Consider the following 24,447-nt stretch of genomic DNA (forward strand, 5'->3'; position numbering starts at 1 on the left):
GTTAAATCATGAAAAATGCCCAATTTATAAAAATGTTTAATAAACAAACCTAACTTTTGTTAAATAAAATACGTTTTGTAAAAGCAGTTATAAAAATCAAAATGAATTAAAAAAAATATGCATGTTTAATGTATAATTAATAGGAGAGAGGGGCAGAAAGAAAAAGTAAGAATACACCAGAGAATGACATGTGACAAGAGAAAACTTTTATTTATTATATAGTATAGATTACTTTTACCATTTTTTCATATATATTAAGAAGCTTTTACTATTTTTTCATATATATTAAGAAACAAAAATATTTCATAGATTAAACATTGGTGCACAATGTCCTCCTGCAAAGTTCCCACTTGAGCCTGTTCAAAAGACATATGGGTGAAGGGAAGAATCACCGTTGCAGTAAGTTTGTTTTCATGGTGACATTGTACAACAAGCTTTTTGTAGGGTGGTTTTGGGAAGTGTAAGTGATTATGTTACTCATCATGCTCACTGCACGGTGTTGATAGTGAAAAAGCCTAAGACCAAGCAGTAAGCAAAGGATTATTTCATCTGCTATAGTTTTTCTTTTTCTGTAATGGCGGATTTCTGTCATTTGTAACCTTGATGTTTTGAAGGTTGTCTTTGCTAATGGGCACCAAACCCATCAATTCAAGCTTAAATGCTTAATTGCCTGCTATATCAATGCTTTGATCCTATGCTTGTACTTAAATCATAAAACTACTTTAATTTGTGCATTACAAGTCTATAAGATCATGTCATTATTTCTTACAATGCTTGTTTGGTTGTTCTTGATTAACTTTTGTGATAATATGTTTCATATCTGGAAAAATTTTAAAACAATAACACCAATACTAATATCTGGTTGCCTTTTACGATGCTTGTTTGGTTGTCTTGGAACTCTTGATTATCTTTTGTGATAATATGTTTCATATATGGAAAAACTTTAAAACAATAACACCAATACTAATATCTGGTTTAAGACAACTTTTACCCTAGTTGGTTTTATTGGACTCTTTTTTATAGCACCTACTTATAGCAATATCACCACCAGTAACAGACATGAAATTGGACCTTACGCATAACACCTGCAAATGATGTAACAGTTGTCAACACATATCTACTGGCAAAACTCAAAGAAAAGCACACTAAATATAGTCAAGAAGACAACAATAGATTCCAATTCAACAAATTTATCCAACTTAGTCTAGAAAACATAAATAGACAATGACATTCTTCAAGCCATAGACTCCCGGTATAATTTAACACAATAAACGTTCCATATTAAATTTAACTTTCTAGGATGACCTGCTCTTAGATACAAAACATGCATCTAAGTAACCTTTCTCGCTCCATCATTCCAGTCTAAACGACCCATCACCTGCACATAATATCATAACACTATTATCAGCATCTGCATGTATGTCAGATAACAAGACTTTTTTTACCTTGCCGCGATAAACTCTTGCTCCTGCTACGACTCCTGCTTTTGCTTGGGCTCCTGCTCCTGCTAGGGCTGCGTTTTTTGGGGCTTTGGCTAACCCGTTTTGGGCGCTGAGTTCGGTAGCAAACACAACATAACAGCAATATCAAGAGTATTAACTAGTAACCATGAATAACAATGCTAGATAGACTTAGGGGCTGTTTGTTTACCACTTAATGGGACCATTCAGACGTATATGTCTGAATCGGTCAGATATAGGTGTGTTTGGTTGTTAAATAATAAACCTCTTAATTGCTCAGTATACCACTGAATCATTCAGCTTCAAAATATCACTGAACCATTCAGAAGACTCATGTACCCTTACACCCACTTCACCTCTGCACCATCTCCCACCCCCTTCTTCATCACCGGTCTTCACCTCCGCACCTTCAACCACCTCTGCTGCCGGATACGCCCTTCGTCGCCGGACTCGAACGCCACTTCCATTTCTGCTCCACCGATTACATCCTCGTTGCTAACCAGGTACAAATCATATTTCTGATATACTTGATTTCGATTTCTATTCTATCCTCAATCGATTCATATTTAATCGCTTTTTTATTTCTATTTAATCTATTTCTATTTCGTTCAGTTTTTTCATTGCTTGATTCAATCGAGTTCTGAATTTTGGTTTCTAATTCAAGTCAATCTGATACGTATAGATTTTTGGATTCAATCGATTCATTATTTTTTTGTGGTTTTATTCAATATGGTTTTTGGAATATTGAATATGAATTATATGGATTTTTCATTAGATGTGAATTTTGGAATAGTGGTTTAATCTCAGCTGTTTGTCGTTAGGGCCTTATGATTTATGGATTAGATTTTCTTACTTTAGTTGGATGGTGCAGTAGCTTAATCACAGTTGTTTTTTTGGTGCCTTAAATCAATAGTGTTACCCTGAAATTCTTTTATGAATGTATAAAGTCGTGTTGGTTTTATTGCATTTATAATGTTACTGATTTGTGTAAAAATTTGCATTTGTATAATGCCTATTATGTTGGTTTAGATAAGCTGCAACTCAAATGCTATTCATACGTAATTTAAATTGATATATAAGTTTAAATTCCTTTTATTTTCTAACCATTTTTTCAAGGTTTTTTTTCCCTTTTTGATCTTTGTATTTTATTTGGTGATGCAGACCTTGTTCTTAAAGTCAAGATTATTGTTTGTGATTTGGGTAGTCAATTGATTTGATGGTCGGATTATGACGGCAGTTACCGGGCCTGATTTCATTAAGTATAGTGAAACTTTGGATATTACAAAAACATTTGTCTGCAACGGGCCTATGGGCGTTTATGAGTTTGAGAAGTTAGCTGCAGAAACATAGGTATGTTACTATGTTGTTTCCTTTTTCATTTGTTATTAGTGAAATATCTATAAAGACCCTTGACTTATATGGAATAACATTGTTACTAGGCTATTGTCAAGAATTAGGCAGCACTTAATCAGAAGGGGTTGCTTGCAGCTGTGAAGGTTGGTTTGCCACAAAGCATCTGTCAAGAACACACAAACTTGGCTGAAGATAATGGAGCGGGCCAACCCAAACATGTTGTCTGTTACAGATGAAAGATCAACTCGAACATTGTTGTATGCATATAAATGTTGAAAGTGTTTTTGACCCGAACATGTTGCTATTGGGCAATTTGGCCCATTTGTTTTGATAAAGCAGCTAGGTCTTAGCTTGATATGAAGATAGGTAATGAACAAAATGTATTTTGGTTGATTATTATAATAATAAAGGTTTGTTTTAGTATGTATTTTGGTTGGTTAATAAAAATTTGGTAATTCAGTTCAGTTATTAAGAGCTCTGACTAAACATTCATTCGGCATGAAATAGTTCGGAGGGGCAAAATAGTCATTCTGCATAGTCATTCAGAGGTCCAACCAAACAACACTTAATGGTTCAGCACTTACTGGTTCAGACTCTTTTAATCATTCAGATCCTCTTACTGGTTCAGTACTTAATGGTTCAGCACTTGCCAAACAGCCCTTTAGTAATACCAAAACGTAAGGTTATATAACGAGGTTATGCCTTTATGGTTTGACTTACAGATGGTGGAGGAGATCTGGATCTTGAAAGTGATCTGCAAAAGTTCCAGAAACAAGCGAGAGTTTAATATCCAAAAGTTCCTCTTAATTGCTCTGATCCAAGAGCCTCGATTCCACTTCCATGTCAGAATCAGTAACCATAATCAACACAATGAACCAAAAATTCACACACGTTTAGCAGCCAAACAGAAACCAATAGTCACATGAGCAAAAACAAGACACAAGTAAACAAAATACCAATAAAGGCGACAAACAGCATGCTTTATTTCCTACGTGGTATTTGGAGAAGCAATCACAGTATCACATGATCGGTGATCCAGCTGTTAAATATGTGATTGCGTATCCACAATCCAGCTTTTTGATTGCTGTCCATATCCATGAACACGATCCCTCATGATCCAATCTAGCAAGTGAAAGTGTTTTAAAATATTTGTAACAATCCCACCAAAATCCTAACATGCAAATTGCAATCCCCTGAAAGCTGCATATAATATCCCATATCTAAAACTTTGTAAAACTAGTAGAGTAAACAATGTCAAAAGCCATGTATTTACTCTCTATTAAGTCGGGACGCTAAGAGAATATGTGCTTATTCTGAATCCTACATTCACTCATTCAGCACTTATTCCTACTGACTTCAGCATTCATCTATATCCATAACAGGGTATAAAAATGTAACAAAAGAAAATGTATAAGCAACAAAACTGTAACAATAAAAACATTGAAGTTCATATGGCATTTGCAATAATCAAATTTAAGTCATATAGAACATAAGAAGAGAACAAGAGTATGAACTAATGCATAAATAGTTACCGAAAACAAGAAGCATTAACTCGATATATGTTACCTTGCTGATGGGCGAGGTTCTGATCCAGAACGAGACGCAGACCTTGAACGAGATTTTGAACGACGGGAAGATTTTGCCTTTGGGGACTTGCTGAACAAGGATAATAATAAACAAAATCAAGTTTAAACAACATTAAAAGTAAAACAAAAAAGATGATCAATGAGAAAGCAGGATCCCACCTTCGGCTCCTGCTGCGACTGCGGCTATAACTGCGGCTGCGACTACGGCTCCTAGAGCGGCTTGAATCATACTCTTTTACCTGTAGATAGATTTTTAACCACAGGTCCCAAAAAATAAATGTTTAAAAACATCTAAAACCATAATCATAATAGTTTGTCATACACGTATATATCCACGAGAGAAAGCATTACGAAACTCTGAGTCATCCAATTTCCGAATCTGTTAGCGAAAAATAATGAAAATTATGTTTCACTAACACTTTAAAAGAATGACAAGACAATAGAAAAAAATTACAGCATATTTCATGTCATCATAGTTTGTATAGTCCACAATCCCTGTAGTGCCTGAAAAAAATTAACATCGACTTATCCAAAATTCAGAATTGCTTCTCAAGTAGAAATATCCACATGATTTTTAAAAAATAGAGTTACTTAAAAACTCTTACCGCCACCCTCCTTGAAAACTTGGGAGAAACAAACATCTCCAGCTTTACGCATGTGATCCTGCAGAAGATGTGACCATTAAAAATAATTCTAAGAATAAAAAAAAAGTTCGCTTTATAAAATAAAAGAGAGATGACATTATGAAACCTACAACCATTTAGACAAACCAAACAGTAATCACTTTTAGCATTACCAATTTATTATGCTATACTAAAAAAGAAATATTTGACAAAGTAAAACGTAAATAAATTAGCTACAACAGTGATAAAAATGTTTGTTGCAGCAAACAATAACTGATTTGTGGCATCTACAATCTTTATTAAAAAATAACAGCTTATTGCTCTATGAATCAAAACTCAAATATGATGATAATAAACTCGATACATGGTTTATCTTGATGATGATGATGATGATGATGATTAATGCTTAAAGACACTAATTTCAATTCTGTAAAAAGTTAAGGTAGACAAGCAATCAAATCAAGAGTATAATTCAGATTAAACCATACTAACCTTAAGGTCTTGCCATGAAGCAGAAGAAGGTAACCCAGTGACCAAAACTGCATTATAAAGCACATTAAAAAATATACTTGAAATTTGAAAACAGTGTATTCTAACAAAAGCATGGTAAAACAGAAAGTTTCAAACTGTAACTCGCACCTCTGTAGTCGGATCTTCTAGAAACACCATAAGCACCACCACCACCGTCGCCACGGCCACGACCATTGCCATAACTACCATGGCGGTCTGTAGAAGACGAGTTACCACGTCCGCCATGAGCAAGTTCCACCTATATAAAAGCATTATTTTATAAACTATCACCAACATTGCCAACCTAACAACTCATCACTAATATGTGATTATGCGCCTTGTATGTATGACCTACCCTTAATCTATGCCCGTCAAAATCATAGCCATCACGACCCCTAATAGCATCTTCAGCATCACGAGACTCTTCAAACTATAAGAAAAAACACCAAACAAAATCAAAAAGAAGAAATACAGAAAGAATAATCACTAAACAAGATGAAACTCACCTCAACAAAAGCATAACCTGGAGGTCTTGGTGGGACTTTCAAATCAATGCGAGCTATTGGACCATACTGCAAAATTTCAATAAACAACTTAAATATAAAAAAACTTCAATCTTCAAATCAATCAACAAAAACCACACGGTATTTAATGTCTTGTAGAACAGAGACTGTTTACTACTAAGAAACAAAAGTCTAATCTGATTCTCCAATATGAAATAGATAATACGGAAAATCTGAAATTATAATTTGAATCATTCACCCTAGTTTATCGTTACATACACAATTCAACAGTTAAGTGTCTCTCAAGTCTCAATGAGAAAATAACTCAAAATTTATACACATTATTATAAAAAACAGCCAAAAAGAGTAAAATTATATAATTATAAGAATCAAACAAATTTAATAATAATAATAATAGTAACAACAATAATAACCTAGTGTGAAACCAGAGGCAGTTACCTTGTAAAACAAATCTTCCACTTCACGCTCACGAATATCGCCGGGAAGATTACCGACATATAGCGTTCTGCTAGAGCGACTCATTGTGTCTGCTAACAAAACATTTAGAAACAAAATCAGCACTAATAAGAACATGTAACAGAATTAACAAAACAACTATAGTTACAAATTCAAAACCAAATAGTACCAGAACATAATAAGTGAAAAAATCATGTATTGAGGTAACAATTCAATCGATTTCATGTTAAAACAAGCATTTGGAATTCAAATTTCACGTACCGAACTTTAACCTAACCTAACCTAACCTAACCTAACCTAACCTAACCTAACCTAACCTAACCAAACCTAGACTAACCTAAAATAATGTGTTCGTACGGAATTCGTTAATTATAACTGTATGCTGTACAATCGATGACTTGCCTTGCAATTTGTGATAGATCCGGCTGCCGCCAGCGTCGTTAGGGTTTCAGAGAACACGATGAGTGGAGTTGTTAGGATGTAACGCAAGTGCGATGGTTACCTGCAAGCTAAATCTAACGGCTGAGCTTTCAGCTTCAGGTGATCAACTAATCATGTTTTGATTGGCCCATATTTTTGGGCTATAACTGTTTATATTTTTAGTGGCATTATTATAATATAATGAACATTTATAATAAATTAAGCATATATTATGGGGTCGGCTAAACGCATTTCATTGTATGCTAAACATATCATGTCGTGCCCGGTTTTGATGGTTTGGACGTATGACTAATAGTTTGAATTGATTTTGTAAATGCACTAGAGTTATGTTATGCAACGGAAAAACATTTTTTTTGAATAGTAAGTATTGCTATATACATCGGGATTTAAACACAAATGTGTTTGGTTTAACAAAATACAATTATTTAATTACCAAATGTGTGTTCGTATATTTGGAGTTATGAGCAATGTATTTCCCAATCATTATTGTTACTGTACATGGTATTATAAATTTTCAGTAAAATATTAAATACTAGTTTTAGAGCTCGTGTCCCACACGGGATAATTCAAATTATAAAATATAATTAAAACAAATAATTACAAAACGTATATGAAAAAAATGTATTACATTTATGCTTGTATCTATACAATGTGTACATAAATTGATTTTATTTATATCACAAAATGATTTTTTTAAATAAACTTAATAAAAAAAATGTTTGTGCAAAAACGTACCCGATGATGCTTCTTTCTATTGAAAAATTCATTCTCAGTGCCATGTATGTATAATTGAAAGACTTTTGGTTATGAACCAATTTCGGAAATAAAGCTTTTCATACGATAATAGTTATAGTCACTCAGCCTAAATACAAAAGGAATGTTACCTTTATTGATATATTTATCAATTTATCACCCTTCAAAGGAAAGTAGAACATTAAATTGTAACTATGGATGTTCTTCAAGAGCGATGTTTTTCTGAGCTACACCGCGAAAAATATTTTGATAAGTTTCAGAGGGCTTCTCGACTTTGTCATAATGACAACATAAAAAATAACATGTTAACTCATTCAATTTTGTGAATATTTTGTTTCATTTAAGTATAGTTTTGCATGACATGCTTCCCATACAACGTTCTGATCACCATTGATGAAAAATTAATGTTGACATAAATATTTCAAATTTGATAAAAAATTAAAAGCATTGATAGGCATGGGGTGGTATGTCGAAAGTGTTCGCAATATTTTCTTACATTTTAATAGTTGAGAGAAAAATAGCCAGTTTGCCAAATCCCGAACCTTTTGATTATTTCAAAAAATGCCCTTAAAAATAAATTTGAAACCCGAATCATGTTTAAAATTATAACTTTCATACTTTTGACATTTTAAAGTCAGCACTTTGAAGTTTGAACCCATAAATTTGACAATAAATCTATTTTGCATTCTCAAACTTTTAAAAATACTCAAAATTTTCATTTTTGATCCGTAACAAATTTTGACCTAAATACAGTTAGCTTATACCAAACAATCTATTTACCAACTTTTGACCCATAAAATCAAATTTAAGTTCCACAAAAAAGCAGAAACAATTTTCATTTGAGAAACATGATTTGTTGTTGATTTTTGAAATTCACCAAGTATTTTGAAATATATAGTAAAATAATATGTTAATATTTATAATAAAAATATATATATTATATAAATATAGTGTAAAAGGAAAGTGAATAATTATTAATTTATTACATATATTAGGGTATATTAGTTTTGGAGGGAAAAAATTGTAAGAATTAACCAAAATATGACAAGTGTCAACATTTATTTTACTTTATTAGAATAGGTAGATTTTTAGTTGTGTTATACTGATATTTTTATGATATTTATTATTTTATATAGTAAACGGTTTTTAAATGAACAATTAGGTAATTAATTATTGGCAATAGGTGGTGACAACCAGGCAGGTGGTATTTGAATATGTATTTGGTATGATTGATTCTATTAAAATCAAGGGGAGTCAAAATTACTCAAAGTCAAACCTTCACCTTTGAGTGAGATTGACAACCTGGGCCGATTTGATCATTATCAAAGCTATCTTAAACGAAAGGCTGTATGTATTTTAGATATCAACTGATAAATGATATAATTAAATAATGTCAACTTTTGATACGGATTTATATCGTATTTTTCTTAGAAACGGAAAGGCATGCGAGGGATATATTAATGTCTCTTAACTTTTCTTAACTTTACATAGACATTACATTACTCATTTTACCCATTTTTATTCCATTTCGTATAAAGGAAATGGTTTAACCTCACTTAATCCCTTCAGTTTAATTTAAAAACAATTTTTAAGTTATTGCGTGTGAGTGTGGATGATTTTAAAACATGTTAACACTTTAACCTAGTTTGCCTTTAAGGCCCGTTAACCCACTAAGAAAGTGTCGTTTCACTCGTTAACTTTTACCAAATCGCTTTTCGCGCCTTAGATATAATGTATACCCCATGACCTAATTATACAATACAATTTAATTGGTTTGTTGACTATTATTATAGAGTTGTATCTTTAAACTTATGGGTGGTTAATTAAAGGTCTTTAAAAGAAAGTAATTAAACGGTTTATAAATTTCTTTTACGTTTATTAGAGATGTCTACACTTAACACAAATTATTGTAAGAATAAAATGATTGTTTTATTTTTTTTGGATTTATAAAATCCAAATTACCAAACAAAAATTCTATAAATATAATGGCTATTGTTTCTCAATCGTGCCTTCTAAAATTCTGAAAAAATAATATGAATAATTTAGTTTGGTTGTTTGTTTATAGAAGCGTACTAGCTTTTGAATCCGTGTATTACACGAGATTTGTTAAATAATAAAAAGGTAAAAAAAGAAATAAAATATATTATACAAACAATAAGAAGTCTGGAATCTCAAATTTATAAATTTGAAAAAATCTCTTTATATACAGTATTTGTTCACAAGTATTCAAATCGTCATCCAATATAAACAAATTTAGACCACGTATGCTAATTACACTGAATAATGCAACATATAATGTTCATGAGAAAAAACTGGACATCGAATGAACAAAACAACATTAAAAAGAGATTGTTCTTTACTATTTCCTACCTGTTTTTCATATTTCTACTTGTTATATCTTCAATCAATATTTTACTTTTAATTTCATGACTATTTTATAACTCAATTGACAAAATGGTTTTGACTCATAAGTCCATTACTCATTGATAGCTAGTATGAATGAGATGAAATATTATAATATTAGAATGAAAATTGACTATTTTATAACTCAATTATCAAAATGATTTCAACCCATGACCCATTGATAGCATGGATTAAGAATAACAGATATTAGAAATTATGATTTAATGTGGTTATGACATATCCTCATTATTATTTTCGTTTATTAGTAGAGTAAGATAAAAATATTATGTGTATTATGCAGTATACAATATGAATGTTGTTTCTCACTTCTGTAAACGTGTAGTATACCATACACATTTAAACATATATTAAAAACTTAGTTTAAAAATGTGAATTATTGATTAAAAACAACGCTTTAGATTTATTATGCATTTTCATGCAATGATTTAGTATTCTATAATGTTTCTCACCGACAAGTGTGCCCTATGTTAATTAAAAACCTTTTCTAAAACCGAAGTAATTGAAACTAAATGACGTGTTTACTTTTATTATTGAGTTATAACCATTTGAAGTTATGTTGGTATTGAAGTTTATTACTTAAAAGTAATTATAAATTTATAATTAAGTATATGATAGGGAAATTCTCAAAACAAATCTTTTAATTAAAAAGAGAAATTACAAAATGGCCATACAATATTCAAGATTCTTAAAATGTCCCAACAAATTTGGATTGGGGCTACACTCAGAGGTGCACAAATCGGTTTAAAACTCAAAACATGTTTGATTTAAAACTGGTTCGGTTTGGTCAACAAAAGTCAAAGCCGGTTTATGATCGGTTTCGGTTGAAACCGATTTCTTACCATGGTACGATCGGTATCGGTTCGGGTTTTGATTGGTTTCGGTTCGATTAACAGGTTTGGAACCAGTTTTGGTAGAGAAAATTACAAACCAGTTCCGAACCTACGGTTTCAATCGGTTCCAAACCTGTTTCTACATAATCGGTTTCAAACCGGTTAGGATTCGGTTCAGTTTTCGAGTCGGTTCGGTTAACCATTTTATCTGCCCACCTCTAGGCTACACATTGAGAGAAGATTTTGAATTTGACAAGGTGGGTCAAATTTTTGAAAATGTTAAGAGTGCAGACTAAATTTTTGAATAAAGTTGACGAACAAGTCCATTTATTTGAAAATCTTGAGGGACAAGATCATACTTATCTCACTAAATATCTTCTCTAAAGCAGTCCATCCAGACGGTCTTTTTGTGTTTTCTACCGGATCCGTACAAATTTTCAACTTCTTGAACTTTGTTCCTTTTGAATTCCATCTTGGCGGACAAATTTTAAACAAATTTGTTCAAAGGAGACGAGATCTATATTTTTTTTATTTATGCGTGTTAAATCTCGTCCACACCGACATGATTTATATTTAATCATCCACACGAACAAGAATTAAGTGGATCTCGTCCACACCGACACTTAAATATTAAATATTTAATATAAATATTTTTATTAACTACTTTTCTTTATTTGACATGTAAGTTAATTATATTAAATATTTCTAAAAATATTTTACATGTGAAATACTTATATTAAATATTTATAAAGAAGAATCATATAAAAACATGTAAAATAAGGAAAATTAGTTAATAAAAAGTATTTATATTAAATATTTAAGATTTAAGTGTCGGTGTGGACGGTATCCACTTAATTTCTTTTGGTGTAGACGGATTAAATATAAATCATGTCGGTGTGGGCGAATTTAATACTTATAAGAAAAAAACAATCTCGTCTCCTTGAAACAATTTTGTTTAAAATGCGTCTGCTAATACGGAATTTAAAAGGAACAAAGTTCAAAGAAGTTGAAAATTATATGGATCCGGTAAGAAACAAAAAAAAAAAAGACCATCTATGTGGACTGCTTTAGATAAGATATCTAGTGAAATAAATGTGGTATTGTCCCTCAAGATTTTCAGACAAACGGCCCTGTCCGTCAGCTTTATTCAAAAAATTGGCCTGCTCTCTCAGCATTTTAAAAAATTTGGCCGGTCTTATCAAATTCAATATCTTCTCTTAATGTGTCGTACAAGTCCAAACTTTTTGAAACATTTTGGGAATCTTGAATATTACAAAGTCATTTTATAATTTCTCTCTCTTTAAAAAGGTTTACTCTGGGAATTTTTCATATATAATGTTATATGATTTTCTACTAAATAAGCACTACCCCCATGTTCAAATGATCGTTGAGTGTGTGGAGTTGTCTTTTACTATTTGGTTTTCCTGAATTAAGAGACTTTATTTGTTGGTCATTAAAAAGCAAATGTTTAAATAAAAAAAATGTTATTAGGCTACTGGCTCTGTATTTTTTCGCTTTATAATTCCATTATATTGTATGTTTTGTCCAGCTTTTGTAAGATACTTATTCCCATGCAATATATTATTCAACAACTTGACGTATCATTGCAAAAGTCATTAGAGCGAATACATGTTTTTCTTTTTCTAGTAGAAAAACACATATAAGTAGGAAAAGTGTTAACCGTAGCTTTTGGTTGGGAAATATGTTACTAATACTTTTTAACAATTTAAAAAAAAAGCTGCATACCCTCTCCGTCAAAAACCACTTTTCAACAAGGTCATGAGTCATGACACAAAACGTTTCTCACACAATCAAAAAAGCAATCTAGGTTAAAGTTTGTTATGCTTTATCAGAAATCACAACCTTTTAAAAAAATAAAATATGATGATTTACTTTATTGTAAAATAAAGCAAATGAAATGGTTAATGCCATTATTAAAATAAGCTAAAGTGTTTTCTTATTTGCCACAAAAGGTTAATCAGTCCAATTTATATATTAAGCACCTTAAACATGCCAAAACAAATGAAATTCAAATCTTTTAACTCAATTTTGTTGTATTAAAAATTCTATATTTGTTTAGAACTCAGCTAGTTATGATGAGAATTATCAAAGAGATAACTATAGTTTTATTCTTGTGGTTTTGTTCAAATTTGTTATTTCAGTCAAAAAGTTTAAAATTTGCTATTTTGGATTGAAATAGTAGATATTAACAAACCATAGGGATGCAAATTGCAACGAAGATAAACTAAAAGTAACAAATTTTAAACTTTTGGACTAAAATAACATATTTGAATAAATTACAAAGACAAAGATAGTTTCTTGCTATGTTTTTTTAATAGGATTGTATAATTTTTGTGTGTGCCAAAATTGAATGCTATTTTATAAAACTCTGTCTAATTTAAAAATAACACATTACCCTAAATGTTTTTTTAGTAATAAGTTTTTATATAAAAGTTTTAGCAACTTTAAAATTACAAAATTTTATTGAAAGATTTCAATATAGAGAGATTCTTTTCTGTAAAAAAGGAAAATATTAAAAAAAAAATGAAACAAAGTTTATTATTTTACCAACAAAATATCTTTAGACCCCAAAATATTATTGGAGGTACTATCAATTTTATCGGGTGTCACTCGTGTTGGGCCATCATCAGTACCTACCGTTTAATTTTCAACAAGGCCACTTTCGTAAAATTATATTCACCAAGCCGACGGTCATTACTCCTTGTCCGCAAGAACCCTTCTTTAACCCCACCCACCCACCCACGCGCCCTCACGTGTAAGCCACCGCCACCTGTCACCTGACACTTTTAGCCCTACATATACTTCACTTTGACTTCACCTCTCTCTCTCTCTCCTTTATAAACAAACTCACCCATATACATAGCACACATAATAAAAAATCTACACACATACATTCAGTTGAGTTTCAACTGAAGGAGATCAGAGATGGGATCTGAGTTAATATTCCGAGGGCACGAAGCCCAAACGACGTCGGATTCATACTCTCCAAAGCCCAACAAACCCTGGCTCTCCGTCATTCGCCCCATTCGCTACATGCTCCGTGAACAGCGTCTCCTCTTCGTCTTCATCGGCATTCTCATCGGCGCCGCCTTCATCGCCGTCATCCCGTCCTCCACCACCACCAGCCGCCAGATCAACTACCACGACGCATTTCAAACCACCGATCTTATAAACCCTAGGCGGCCGGTTTACCGTCACGGATTCGGATCGTTGAACTCCGGCGGCAAGATTCCGTTAGGGCTCAAACGGAAGGGGTTACGGATTGTTGTTACTGGCGGCGCTGGCTTTGTTGGAAGTCATCTCGTTGACCGGTTGATTGCCAGAGGCGATAGCGTGATTGTCGTTGACAATTTCTTCACTGGGAATAAAGATAACGTCATGCATCATTTTAATAACCCTAGATTTGAACTTATTCGACACGACGTCGTTGAGCCTTTGTTATTAGAAGTAGATCAGATCTATCACCTTGCTTGCCCTGCTTCACCTGTTCATTACAAACACAATCCCGTCAAAACCATCATATCCTTAATTATTATTATTATTATTATTATTATTTATTGCTATTTGTTGTTAATTATTGTGAATTCTTAACGGTGATCTGTATCATACAAGACAAATGTGGTGGGGACATTGAACATGTTAGGGTTAGCAAAGCGAGTCGGTGCGCGATTCTTGCTAACGAGCACCAGCGAGGTGTACGGTGATCCGCTGCAGCATCCGCAGGTGGAAACTTATTGGGGGAATGTTAATCCGATTGGTGAGTTTGTGTTTAATTAGAATTTAGATCTGGTGGTTGTAGATGAAGATCTGACTGTGTTTGTGATTTTGGGCAGGTGTTAGAAGTTGTTATGATGAGGGGAAGCGGACGGCCGAGACGTTAGCCATGGATTACCATCGTGGTGCTGGTGTCGAGGTTGGTTAACTTGGTTTTCTGTGAATTAACAAAATTATTTGATTTTTTGGGAAATTGAGTGATTGGTTTGTTTGAATAATGTAGGTGAGGATTGCGAGGATCTTCAACACGTATGGTCCTAGAATGTGCATTGATGATGGACGGGTGGTTAGCAACTTTGTTGCTCAGGTATTTGGTTGTTAATTATCGAATTTCAGTATTTAAGAATCGGTTTGCTTAACAAATAATAAATTCGGTTATTAACAACAATGTAGGCCCTGAGAAAGGAGCCTTTGACTGTTTATGGTGATGGCAAACAAACAAGAAGCTTCCAGTTTGTTTCAGATTTGGTTAGTATGTCTTTCTATGTTCTTTAAGGTTTAAACGAATTAGCCGCCTGCATTTTAAGGTTTTTAATTGTTTTTTAATTTTCTAATTTTGTATGCTTGTTTGATTCCTCTTGTTTGGAATTTTATGAATCATGAGATGATGTCATGATGCTAATTGGCTAATGGCTATCCTAAATTTGGTAAATGTTATTTTTGGGTGTTTAAGCATTCTACCTAAAGAATGTGAATGTGAATGTATTCAGTACTGATCATCTTTATTGTTTGGGTAACATGAATAAACAGGGTTTTTACTTATTTTGTATGGCAAAACAAACGTATTGTGTTACAAAATTAGGAATTAGGATGCTACATGATTAGTTTGGGATAGTTCTTTTGGGTGGGTCACTTTGGTTAAAGTAGTTTAACACGACACTGGCATATATTCCTTCCAACTAGTGCTTACCTTTATAGATTTCTAAATTCTTGAAACTCTTAATATGGATTACTTATATCTCAATTATCATTTTTGCAATCATATTTATTTGTTTACATTATAAAAACTAAGAAACAAACGCTTTCTTTAGTTAACAAGTCAAATCCAATCGGCTATTATTATCCAAATATAGAGATGCATATTGGCTTTTAACTAACTCTGCTTTAAATATGAAGGTGGAGGGTTTGATGCGATTGATGGAAGGCGAACATGTTGGACCTTTCAATCTTGGAAACCCGGGTGAATTCACCATGCTTGAACTTGCTCAGGTATAGGCCACCTATCCACTTTTCCAAATGATTAGGGCCCGAGCTCGGCTCATTTAACTTTGAGAGCTCGAGCTTGACTAGTTTCAAGCTCTATTTCTATTGCTCAAACTTGGCTTGTGACTAGATTTTCAAGTTTGAGCCAGGATTGTTTATCATTTATTAACTATTTTATTTACATTTATAGTTATTTTAATATATTTTTAGTGATGATTTTTATATATAACATATATTGTATATCGTATTTAACTCTTTTGAGCTCGAGCTCAGCTCGTGGTAGTTTTTTAAGCTTGAGCTCGACTCGTTAATTAATTATGAATTATTTTATATACAATTATAGTTACTTCATATATATTTTAATCATAAGTTTTATTTATAACATATTATACATTTTAGTTACAAGAGCTTGAGCTCGGCTCGTTATGACATATTATAAATTATTTACTCATTTTTATCAAAATTTATAATTATATGTATAATAATTATTATAAAAATATATATTTAATAAATTATATAAATAATAGACTCAAGGCTAGCTGGAGCTTGCTAAGTGAAGCCCGGGCTCATGCTCATTTATCCAACGAGCTTATTTTTAGACCCGAGCATGGTTAAGCTTGGCTCAATTCGAGTTTTAAGCATGCCAATCTAGACTAGCTCACAAACAGCTTGGCTTGTTTACACCCTCTAAAGATGATGTGGTGATCATCTAATTGACCCAAATGCAAGAGACAGTTGACCAGAATGCTGTTTTGTTTACAGGTGGTCCAGGAGACAATCGACCCGAATGCAAGGATAGAGTTCAGGCCAAACACAGAAGATGATCCGCACAAAAGGAAGCCCGATATCACCAAGGCCAAAGATCTTTTGGGCTGGGAACCCAAGGTGCCTCTACGCAAAGGTCTGCCTATGATGGTGTCTGACTTTAGGCAGAGGATCTTTGGGGATCATAAGGACAGCGGTGCCACCTCAGCTTAAACCGCATCACTTTTTATACCAGCAAGGCGTATACGGAGGTTCCCAGAACAACTAGTGTAGCAGAGTTTATGCCCGCCCTCTCTACCGTTGTTCGGGTTTGAGTTGGCTATATTAGTTTTTCGGGCTTGTATTTTGGTTTTATTATTATTATTATTATTGTTATTGTTGTTATTATGTTAAACGTGATTTGGGAACTTAATTGGGAACTTAATTGGCATTTTACAGAGATAAGTTTTACGTTGTAGCTTACCATTTACCCTTTGTTATTAATGTTAATCCAATCGGTATTAGTTGCTTCCTCCAACCATTAAATTACATGTGGTTTAATCTTTGAGAAATTATGGATTTGGTATCGAACTTAAGAAATTGCGCATTTGATCGAACTTGTGAAATGTGTTTATAACAAACGTTTAAAATGTGTACTCGTCTATTTGAAATGACGTCTCTGTATCAGAGAAATCAATTGAAACAACACAATTGAGTTCAGTCCCCTTTGATCACGGAATTTGCCGTTTGGTCACAAGACAAGTCAATTTAAGCTCATGTGACGTCCTTACTCAACCACCATCACTAGAAACGAAATCACTCTATGCGGAGTTGTCTCATCCATATCAATGGTTTGTGGCAACAAAGTTCACAAAAGTGTACATTTAAATGCCCAATAAGTTATAGATGCTTAGTAACATGCGGATGTACAATGAAAAAGAAAACATGGTTTGTTTAATGTGTTACATGCATGATCAGCAGGTCCGATAACAATTGTGTTTAATTACCAAACGATAAGAGAAACTGAAGAGTTTGAGGAACTCCAAATAAAAGAGATGGATGCAAATCCCATACATCAAAGAAAAGAGACGGGAAAGTTTTAGAAGTGTTCATGGTAAGTTACAACCGAGAAAATCTCTAGATCAAGGGAATTGATGAAACAATGGAAGTTTTTTAGTTTGATCCAGGGACGGACACCCCCCACCCCACCCCACCCCACCCCGCGTTTGTTGGGGTGAGGGGAGGGGAGGTCGCACCCACCTTAAAAGAAAAAAAATTCTAGTGTTATACGTATGCAAAAATCTCGATCACTCCCCTTAAAAATTAGTGTTGCCTCCCCCCCCCCCCCCACACACACACAAAGAAAATCATCCCTCCATGAAGAAAATTCCAAGTCCACCACTGCTACAATCTTGGGCCAAGTCAAAACGATTGGTACGGGCGCCTTGAATGGCTCCTGCCAGTGCATTGAGGAAGTTGAAGGTTTAGACAATTTTAGGATCTTTACTATGAATTATACCTTGTTATTGTAATAAGACAAGTACGTACACTGATTTGAGTAGAAGGGATGCCAGGAAATGAAACTTAGATATAAATAATATTTCTACATTATTACTTTTCAAAATTTAATTCAATGAATTGTCATTCATTTAGCAGACAAACAAAAAAATTTAACGAGAAATGAAGAGAGGACACCCTATGTTTCTGTACTTGTCTATCAACTGTACAATTTATTTGATGCACGATAAGTTCACTCAAAGTATATGTGTGAAAGATTAATTTGATATTCGGTAGCTTCCGTTATATTCACCGTCGTTGATTTAACTCTTCGAGTGGTAGCACATCAGAGTGTTGTCTCTTGTGCGGTTTTGTCAAAGATGATAAAAAAAAAATAAAAAAATAAAAAAAAAACAAAAAAAAAACAGGTAAACCTTTTATATTACGGGCGTAGACATTTCAACTAATACCTTTAAACATGTGTGTTAGTGTGCTACAACACTATTGCACCTTAAGCATGTGACAAGGTCTATCTCTTTGGCATTGGTTGATTTGAAACATCATACACGTTTGTGAAATCTCTTTGTTTTTATTTTGATCTTCAACTAGATTCATGGCCTCCATTTTCTTTATAAGGAAAATATAAAAGTCTTCTTATTCTATACTCTCCCGCAAGTTGGAGCATGGAGGTCACAAGCCCAACTTGTCAAGTAGAAACTGCAACTGTCTAGCACCAAGAATCTTTCATTCATGGTTAGTGATTGGCACGGGTGCTAGGTATGTGAAGGGTTTTGCCTTTACACTGTACCCGCATCCGTCTTACGGTTACTTGTTTGCCAAGGGGTAAGGGGTATTTTCCCGCTTACTTTTTAATATTTTCAAATTTTTTGAATTTTGAAATTCGAAGAGTTGGTGAAAAGATAAGAACAGTCCAAACCTCTGAAACGTCGTGCGACGGTTTCTTCTGACTGTGTCAGGACGTGCAGGAAGTTATGGTGACGTGACAGAACATGGTCATTCCAGACGCTTTTCCTGGCGCGTGGGCACGATTTTTCGGGCGCGTGGCCGCGAAATTACTGGCACACGTCCTGTCAACAGCTGTTGCCAGCCTGCTTTTTGCCACGTGTCATAGTTTCATTGCACCTTCGATTTCTCTCTCCTCCGCATTAAATTCACCGCATTAATTGCGATTAGTATATAAAGGGGGAGAGGCCTCTTTGTAATCCACACTTTCACCTCTCTTCTTCTTCTTCTTAGTGATTTCCGGCAAATACTCCCCTTTTTTAGGCAAGCATTTTCCCGAAATCACTCTTCTTTCTGCAAAAATGTCTTCTCATGATGCTGAAGCTGTAGCCGACGATAGGAGTACTGCTGGCGAGTGCCAGTGTGCTCTACCTGTCGATCAGTACCAGTACATCGTCAGGAAGTTCATGCTCAAGTCTCTCGAGCCTGAGTTTCCTGAATCCCACCAGACTGTGTACGATGCCCCCAGTGGCAAGATCGGGGTATATGCTGCATTCTTTGTTTATGGGAACCTTAGGTTCCCATTGACAAAGTTTGTGTACCGTGTCCTGGAGAGGCACGGGGTGCACCTGACCGAGGTGCATCCGATGGCGATTGCCAAGGTCCGGCACTTCGAGTGGGTGTGTCGGATTCTGGGTATTGAGCCCTACGTGGACCGCCTGATGACCTTTTATACTTGGAGGTGCGTCCAGGGGTGGTACACCCTGACAACCCGTATTAAGGGTTTGAAGATCTGCGTGACCGAGCGCAGTCTCCGATCGTGGAAGCGGGAGTTCTTCTACATCTCTGCCCGCGCCATCCCCATTGCTATGAAGTTCAAGAAGGGTCAAGCGCTTCCGAGCCTTCACGCTTCCAGCTACCAGGAGGCGGAATGGTTCGCGAAGATATCCCGGGTCCAATCTCCGGTTTACCGGTTTGCGGAGTCCGGGATGGTGCTGCTGGGGATGAGCCGGGTATGGAAGGATGCGTCCCGGTTTCCCATCCTTCTTGAATACGGTTTGAACTCTATTCCTTATGGTATGTCTTGTCTTTCTTGCTGATATTAGTTAATTTTCTAACTGTTTCTTTTTCTTTCAGAGGGGAATAATTTGGAGTCGCTCCTGTTCCCGCGGGAAGCTGACAGTCCCGTGCGGGTGGGCACTCGTGCTCTGGACGACAATGAGTTGCCCATCCTGGAGCAAACGGCGGATAGGTTTGTGGAGGTCTATCCGCCGGGCCAAGAGATCCTGAGCCACCGGTGGCCAGGTAAGGAGATATTCTATCCTGAACCCCTCAATGCTGTACCCGTTGCAGGAAATCCTTACATCCTGTCTTCTTCTGAGGAATCCGCAGATGGTCCTCCCCATGTGCGGAAGAAGAAGGCTGCTGCCGGCGTGAAGGGGAAGGAGAAGGCCTCCACAGCTGATCCAGTGGTTCTCTCTGACTCGGAGTCAGATAGTGAAGAGGTGGCGGGGAAGCCCGGTGGTGAGGAGACCACTGCTCCGGAGGCTACGACCGTTACCTCCGGAGAACCAACGAAGACGACGGTGACCGGTACCAAGAGGCCGGCTCCATCGGGTTCCTCCCCGCCCGTCCGTACGTTCAGGGTCAAGAAAACCCGTAAGTACAATCATAATGTCTGCAGATTTATCATTATAAATTTATCTAACACTTTCTTCTTTGTGCAGGCGTGGGTGTTGACGCATTTCGGGGTGAAGCGCAGGGGAGTATCCCCCCGCCAATGACGGTAGGCTCGGTCAGCCTTCCTGAGGCGTCGACCCAGGCGCCTGCGCCTGCATCCGCTGGTCCAGTTGCTCATTCCTTTGAGCCAATTGTTCCGGCAGAGATGACGTCACCGCCGGCTGTGAGTGCGATTTTTACAGCATCCTTCACAGAGCCGGCGGTTACTGCTGCTGCTTACAAGGCGGCGACCACGGCGGCGACCACAACGGCGACCACGGCGGCTGCCGCCATGCCCGCGCCACCGGCACCGATGGCCGGACCATCAGGTACGCGCAGGGCTTCCCGCCGATTTTTGCCACCTTCCCGTCTGCCTGACCTGTTGGATGGATTTCCTTTAGGTTCAGGTGATGGGTTTGGCGGCTATCGGCCTGTCATTGACCCTACAGGTGCGTAGGGTTCCTTTCTTTTTCCCTTATGTTTTTTATCATCTTTTCCTTACTGCTTTTGTTTCTTTTGCAGTGCCGGATTCCAATGAAGTGTATGTTCCTCGATGGAACATACGCCGAGGAACAACCCTTCGCACACCTGTGGAGTGCGTGGACTGGGCTCGCCACGCTGCTCCTCCGGGTGCGTTGGGGGAAGCCATGGTTAGCTACCAGGAGGGTAGGCTAACTAATGAGCTTCGGGTTCTCCAGGCCCGGATGCAGCCGCGCGTCGAGCTGCTTTGTCGTGAAAACGACAAGTTGAAAGCAGCTCGCGCCAAGGACATATCTGAGGCGCGTGCTCTTCGGGAGGAGAACCAACAGCTGGCGGCAGCTGCCGCCGACAAGGAGAAGGCCTTCAAGGCCCTCGAGGTTGAAGTTCAGGCGCGACTCGAGGCCCGCTCCAAGGCTGCCCAAGCTGTGAATGAACAGCTTCGGCTGGCCAGGGAGACTGCGCGAAACGCAACCGAGAGGGCTGCCAAGGCTGAAGCCGTTGCTGAGCCTTTGCGTGTGGAGAATGAGGAGCTCAAGGCCAAATTAGAGGCTCTCCAACGCGCTCATGATGCCTTGGCAATGGAAGATGCCAAGAAACTCCAGGAAATCCTGGACCAGAGGGGGGTGCTTGACCACACCGAGCGGAAACTTAAGGGCGTCGAAGAGGCTGCCGCAAAGGAAGTTTTACTTGCCAACCTTAACAAGAGCGAAGCCGAACGCGCCCATAACGAAGCTCAAGCTGCCCTCCAATGGCTTCTTCGAGAAGCGTTGCCTCAGGTATGTTTAGTTTTATCTTCACGCTTTTCTTTTGTAAGGAAAAGTTCTAATACTTGTGTTTTCTTTGTAGGTTGTGCGTCGGGTCTTTTCAGAGACCTCTTACGATGATGCTATGACCGCAGCCCTCAACGCTTCTCATGAGGATGGGGAAAAGGCCGGCTTCTTGCTTGGTCTAGGGTTTGTTGAGAAAGGCGTCCCGCCTTCCAACTTCCCTTTGTTCAATGTGGATACCGAAGCCATTTATGACCAAGCATTGAACCAATACGCCGCCTTCCCGCATCCAGTGGTGGAGAAGGTGGACGAAGTAGCTGCTGCTGATGATGGGTTAGCTGTCCTCAAAGCGTTCCTCGAACCACCCCGTTCTTCTGACGGAGCGGGTCCAAGTGGAAGCGGCCCTGAAGCTTGATCCTGAAGATCCCTTCCCATTGCTAAGATAGACTTGTATAGTTTTTTTTTTCTTTTAGGCGGGTAGTTACCCGGCCATTCTTGTAATATATTCTTGAAATATTAATCTTTTTGCGTATAAGATTGTTATTTCCTTCTTTGGGTTCCTTGCTTTATAAACTTATGACTTGCATACTTAGTTTAAATTAGCAATTTTCCAAGTGTTTAGAATAAGAACCTTTGAACGTGGTTGATAGTGGGTTAAAGTTTCGCTTCCTCCTTCGTGATTGTGCGGGTAGAACCGTCACTTGCACTTGGTAGGATGGCTAAACTTTTACTTATATCTGACCTGCGTGTAGGTTTTCCTTTTCGAAATTTCTAAGGCATTAAGATAAGTTGACCTTTGAACGTGGTTGATAACAGGAAGTCTTGCTTCCTCTTTCGTGATTGTGCGGGTAGAACCGTCACTTGCACTTAGTAGGATGGCAAAACTTTACCCTTATCTGACCTGCGTGTAGGTTTTTCTTACCTTTTGAGGATAAGTTAACCTTTGAACGTGGTTGATAATAGGTGTGAAGTTTTGCTTCCTCTTTCGTGATTGTGCGGGTAGAACCGTCACTTGCACTTAGTAGGATGGCAAAACTTTACCCTTATCTGACCTGCGTGTAGGTTTTTCTTATCATTTTTAAGAATTTTGTTTTGAACCGTTCGACGCGCGGTTGTCGATAGGTTAGTGTTCATTTTCCTTTCATGATTCATGCGGATAGACCGGCACTTTCATTTAATGGGATAATTGAACTCTTCTCCTTCAACTGACTCTGCGTGAAGGTTTGCCACGTTATTGGGTTCGTGCGGGTAAGACCGCCTTCCCACGCAACGACTTCACGTAATGTGAATGCCGTCACCAGTGTTGGATAGTTTAACCGTTCGATGCGCGGTTGTTGATAGGTTATTATTCAGTTTCCTTAATGATTCATGCGGATAGACCGGCACTTTCATTTTTGGGTGCTGAACTTTTTCCCCTTCAACTGACCTGCGTGAAGGTTTGTCACGTTGCTGGGTTCGTGCGGGTAAGACCGCCTTCCCATGCAATGACGACGTAATTATGCGGTGAAAACCGGCATATTAGTTCAGAAAAGTATAAATGTAAAATCATCAGCTTCGGTGTTCTTAAAGAGAATCATTTCCATTAGAAGTGGCTCTTGGCCTTTTCTTTACAAATTGGAATTGATTTACATGCAGACTGTGTAAATGAGCTCCCTTCCATGTTGGGATGGGAGTGCCATCGAGCCGATACGCACCTGGTTCGGGATCTCGTTCTTTACGCAGCATGTAGTCTCGATTTTGAAGCTGGAATTGATTCGTGTTTTCCCCAGCTGGGGTTCTATACGCACTCGCCTGCTCAGCCTTTATTACGCCACGAGGTGCGCGAGCGTCCCATCTCTGACAAATGCTTCGACCATATCTTTTACATCTATGCATTCTTCAGTGTTGTGGCCCTTTGTCTTGTGAAAGTCACAGTATTTGCTCCGATCAGCATCGTGACGATGTCGGATTATTGGAGGCTTTGGCCATTGGAGCTCTTCAGTGGCGAATATCTCAGTGACGCTTTTGGTGAGTGGCGTCCATCTGGAGTTCCGGTGTGACTGTACATTATCCCTTCCGCCCAACCGATGTTGCAAGCCGGATGAGGTGTCAAAGTTTACCCTTGACTGCCAAATGCCTAGCTTTCGTTTTTTATTTAGTCGGGCGGTGAGGACGTTGTCTTCTCTCGTCCTCTGGGTGTAGAGGTTTGTGCTCTGTGGGAGATCTCTACCCAGTTGCTTCTCTGTTTCCGCATAGCGTTTTGCTGCTGTCATGATGCCATCCCATGTGGATGGCATGCCATCTTTACCCGTTAGGGTGCGGATGAGCTCTGGGTCATGT

The 24,447-nt window shown here is 36.9% G+C and overlaps 2 protein-coding genes across 8 annotated transcripts; one reads left to right on the forward strand and one right to left on the reverse strand.

Moving 5' to 3' along the window:
• Positions 1-1,154: 1,154 nt before the first annotated feature.
• LOC143625914 (serine/arginine-rich-splicing factor SR34-like) lies at positions 1,155-6,605 on the reverse strand. 7 transcript variants are annotated; one of them, XM_077096131.1, is made up of 12 exons: positions 6,495-6,605; positions 6,039-6,104; positions 5,888-5,962; positions 5,662-5,791; positions 5,515-5,561; positions 5,005-5,062; positions 4,854-4,903; positions 4,722-4,778; positions 4,559-4,638; positions 4,380-4,469; positions 3,534-3,567; positions 1,155-1,551 (listed from the first exon to the last, which is right to left on the reverse strand). In XM_077096131.1, the coding sequence occupies exons 1-12, from the start codon at positions 6,576-6,578 to the stop codon at positions 1,423-1,425; spliced, it is 900 nt and encodes a 299-aa protein (XP_076952246.1). In that variant the 5' UTR covers positions 6,579-6,605; the 3' UTR covers positions 1,155-1,422. The 7 variants fall into 7 exon arrangements, 2 of the variants coding, with proteins under 2 accessions (XP_076952246.1, XP_076952247.1); XR_013152342.1 differs by having other exon boundaries at positions 1,447-1,551; positions 3,534-3,648; XR_013152341.1 differs by having other exon boundaries at positions 1,468-1,551; positions 3,534-3,935.
• A 7,280-nt stretch (positions 6,606-13,885) lies between these two features.
• LOC143625913 (UDP-glucuronic acid decarboxylase 2-like) lies at positions 13,886-17,185 on the forward strand. Its single transcript, XM_077096130.1, has 7 exons — positions 13,886-14,505; positions 14,596-14,738; positions 14,815-14,894; positions 14,979-15,062; positions 15,149-15,223; positions 15,872-15,964; positions 16,721-17,185. Exons 1-7 carry the CDS (start codon positions 13,907-13,909, stop codon positions 16,934-16,936), a joined length of 1,290 nt encoding a protein of 429 aa, XP_076952245.1. The 5' UTR covers positions 13,886-13,906; the 3' UTR covers positions 16,937-17,185.
• The last annotated feature ends 7,262 nt before the right edge of the window (positions 17,186-24,447 follow it).

The sequence above is a fragment of the Bidens hawaiensis genome, unplaced genomic scaffold (assembly GCF_021521415.1).
Source record: "Bidens hawaiensis isolate Kalapana, Puna unplaced genomic scaffold, B.hawaiensis_p1.1 tig00004242_1, whole genome shotgun sequence".
NCBI classification, from domain to species: Eukaryota; Viridiplantae; Streptophyta; class Magnoliopsida; order Asterales; family Asteraceae; genus Bidens; species Bidens hawaiensis.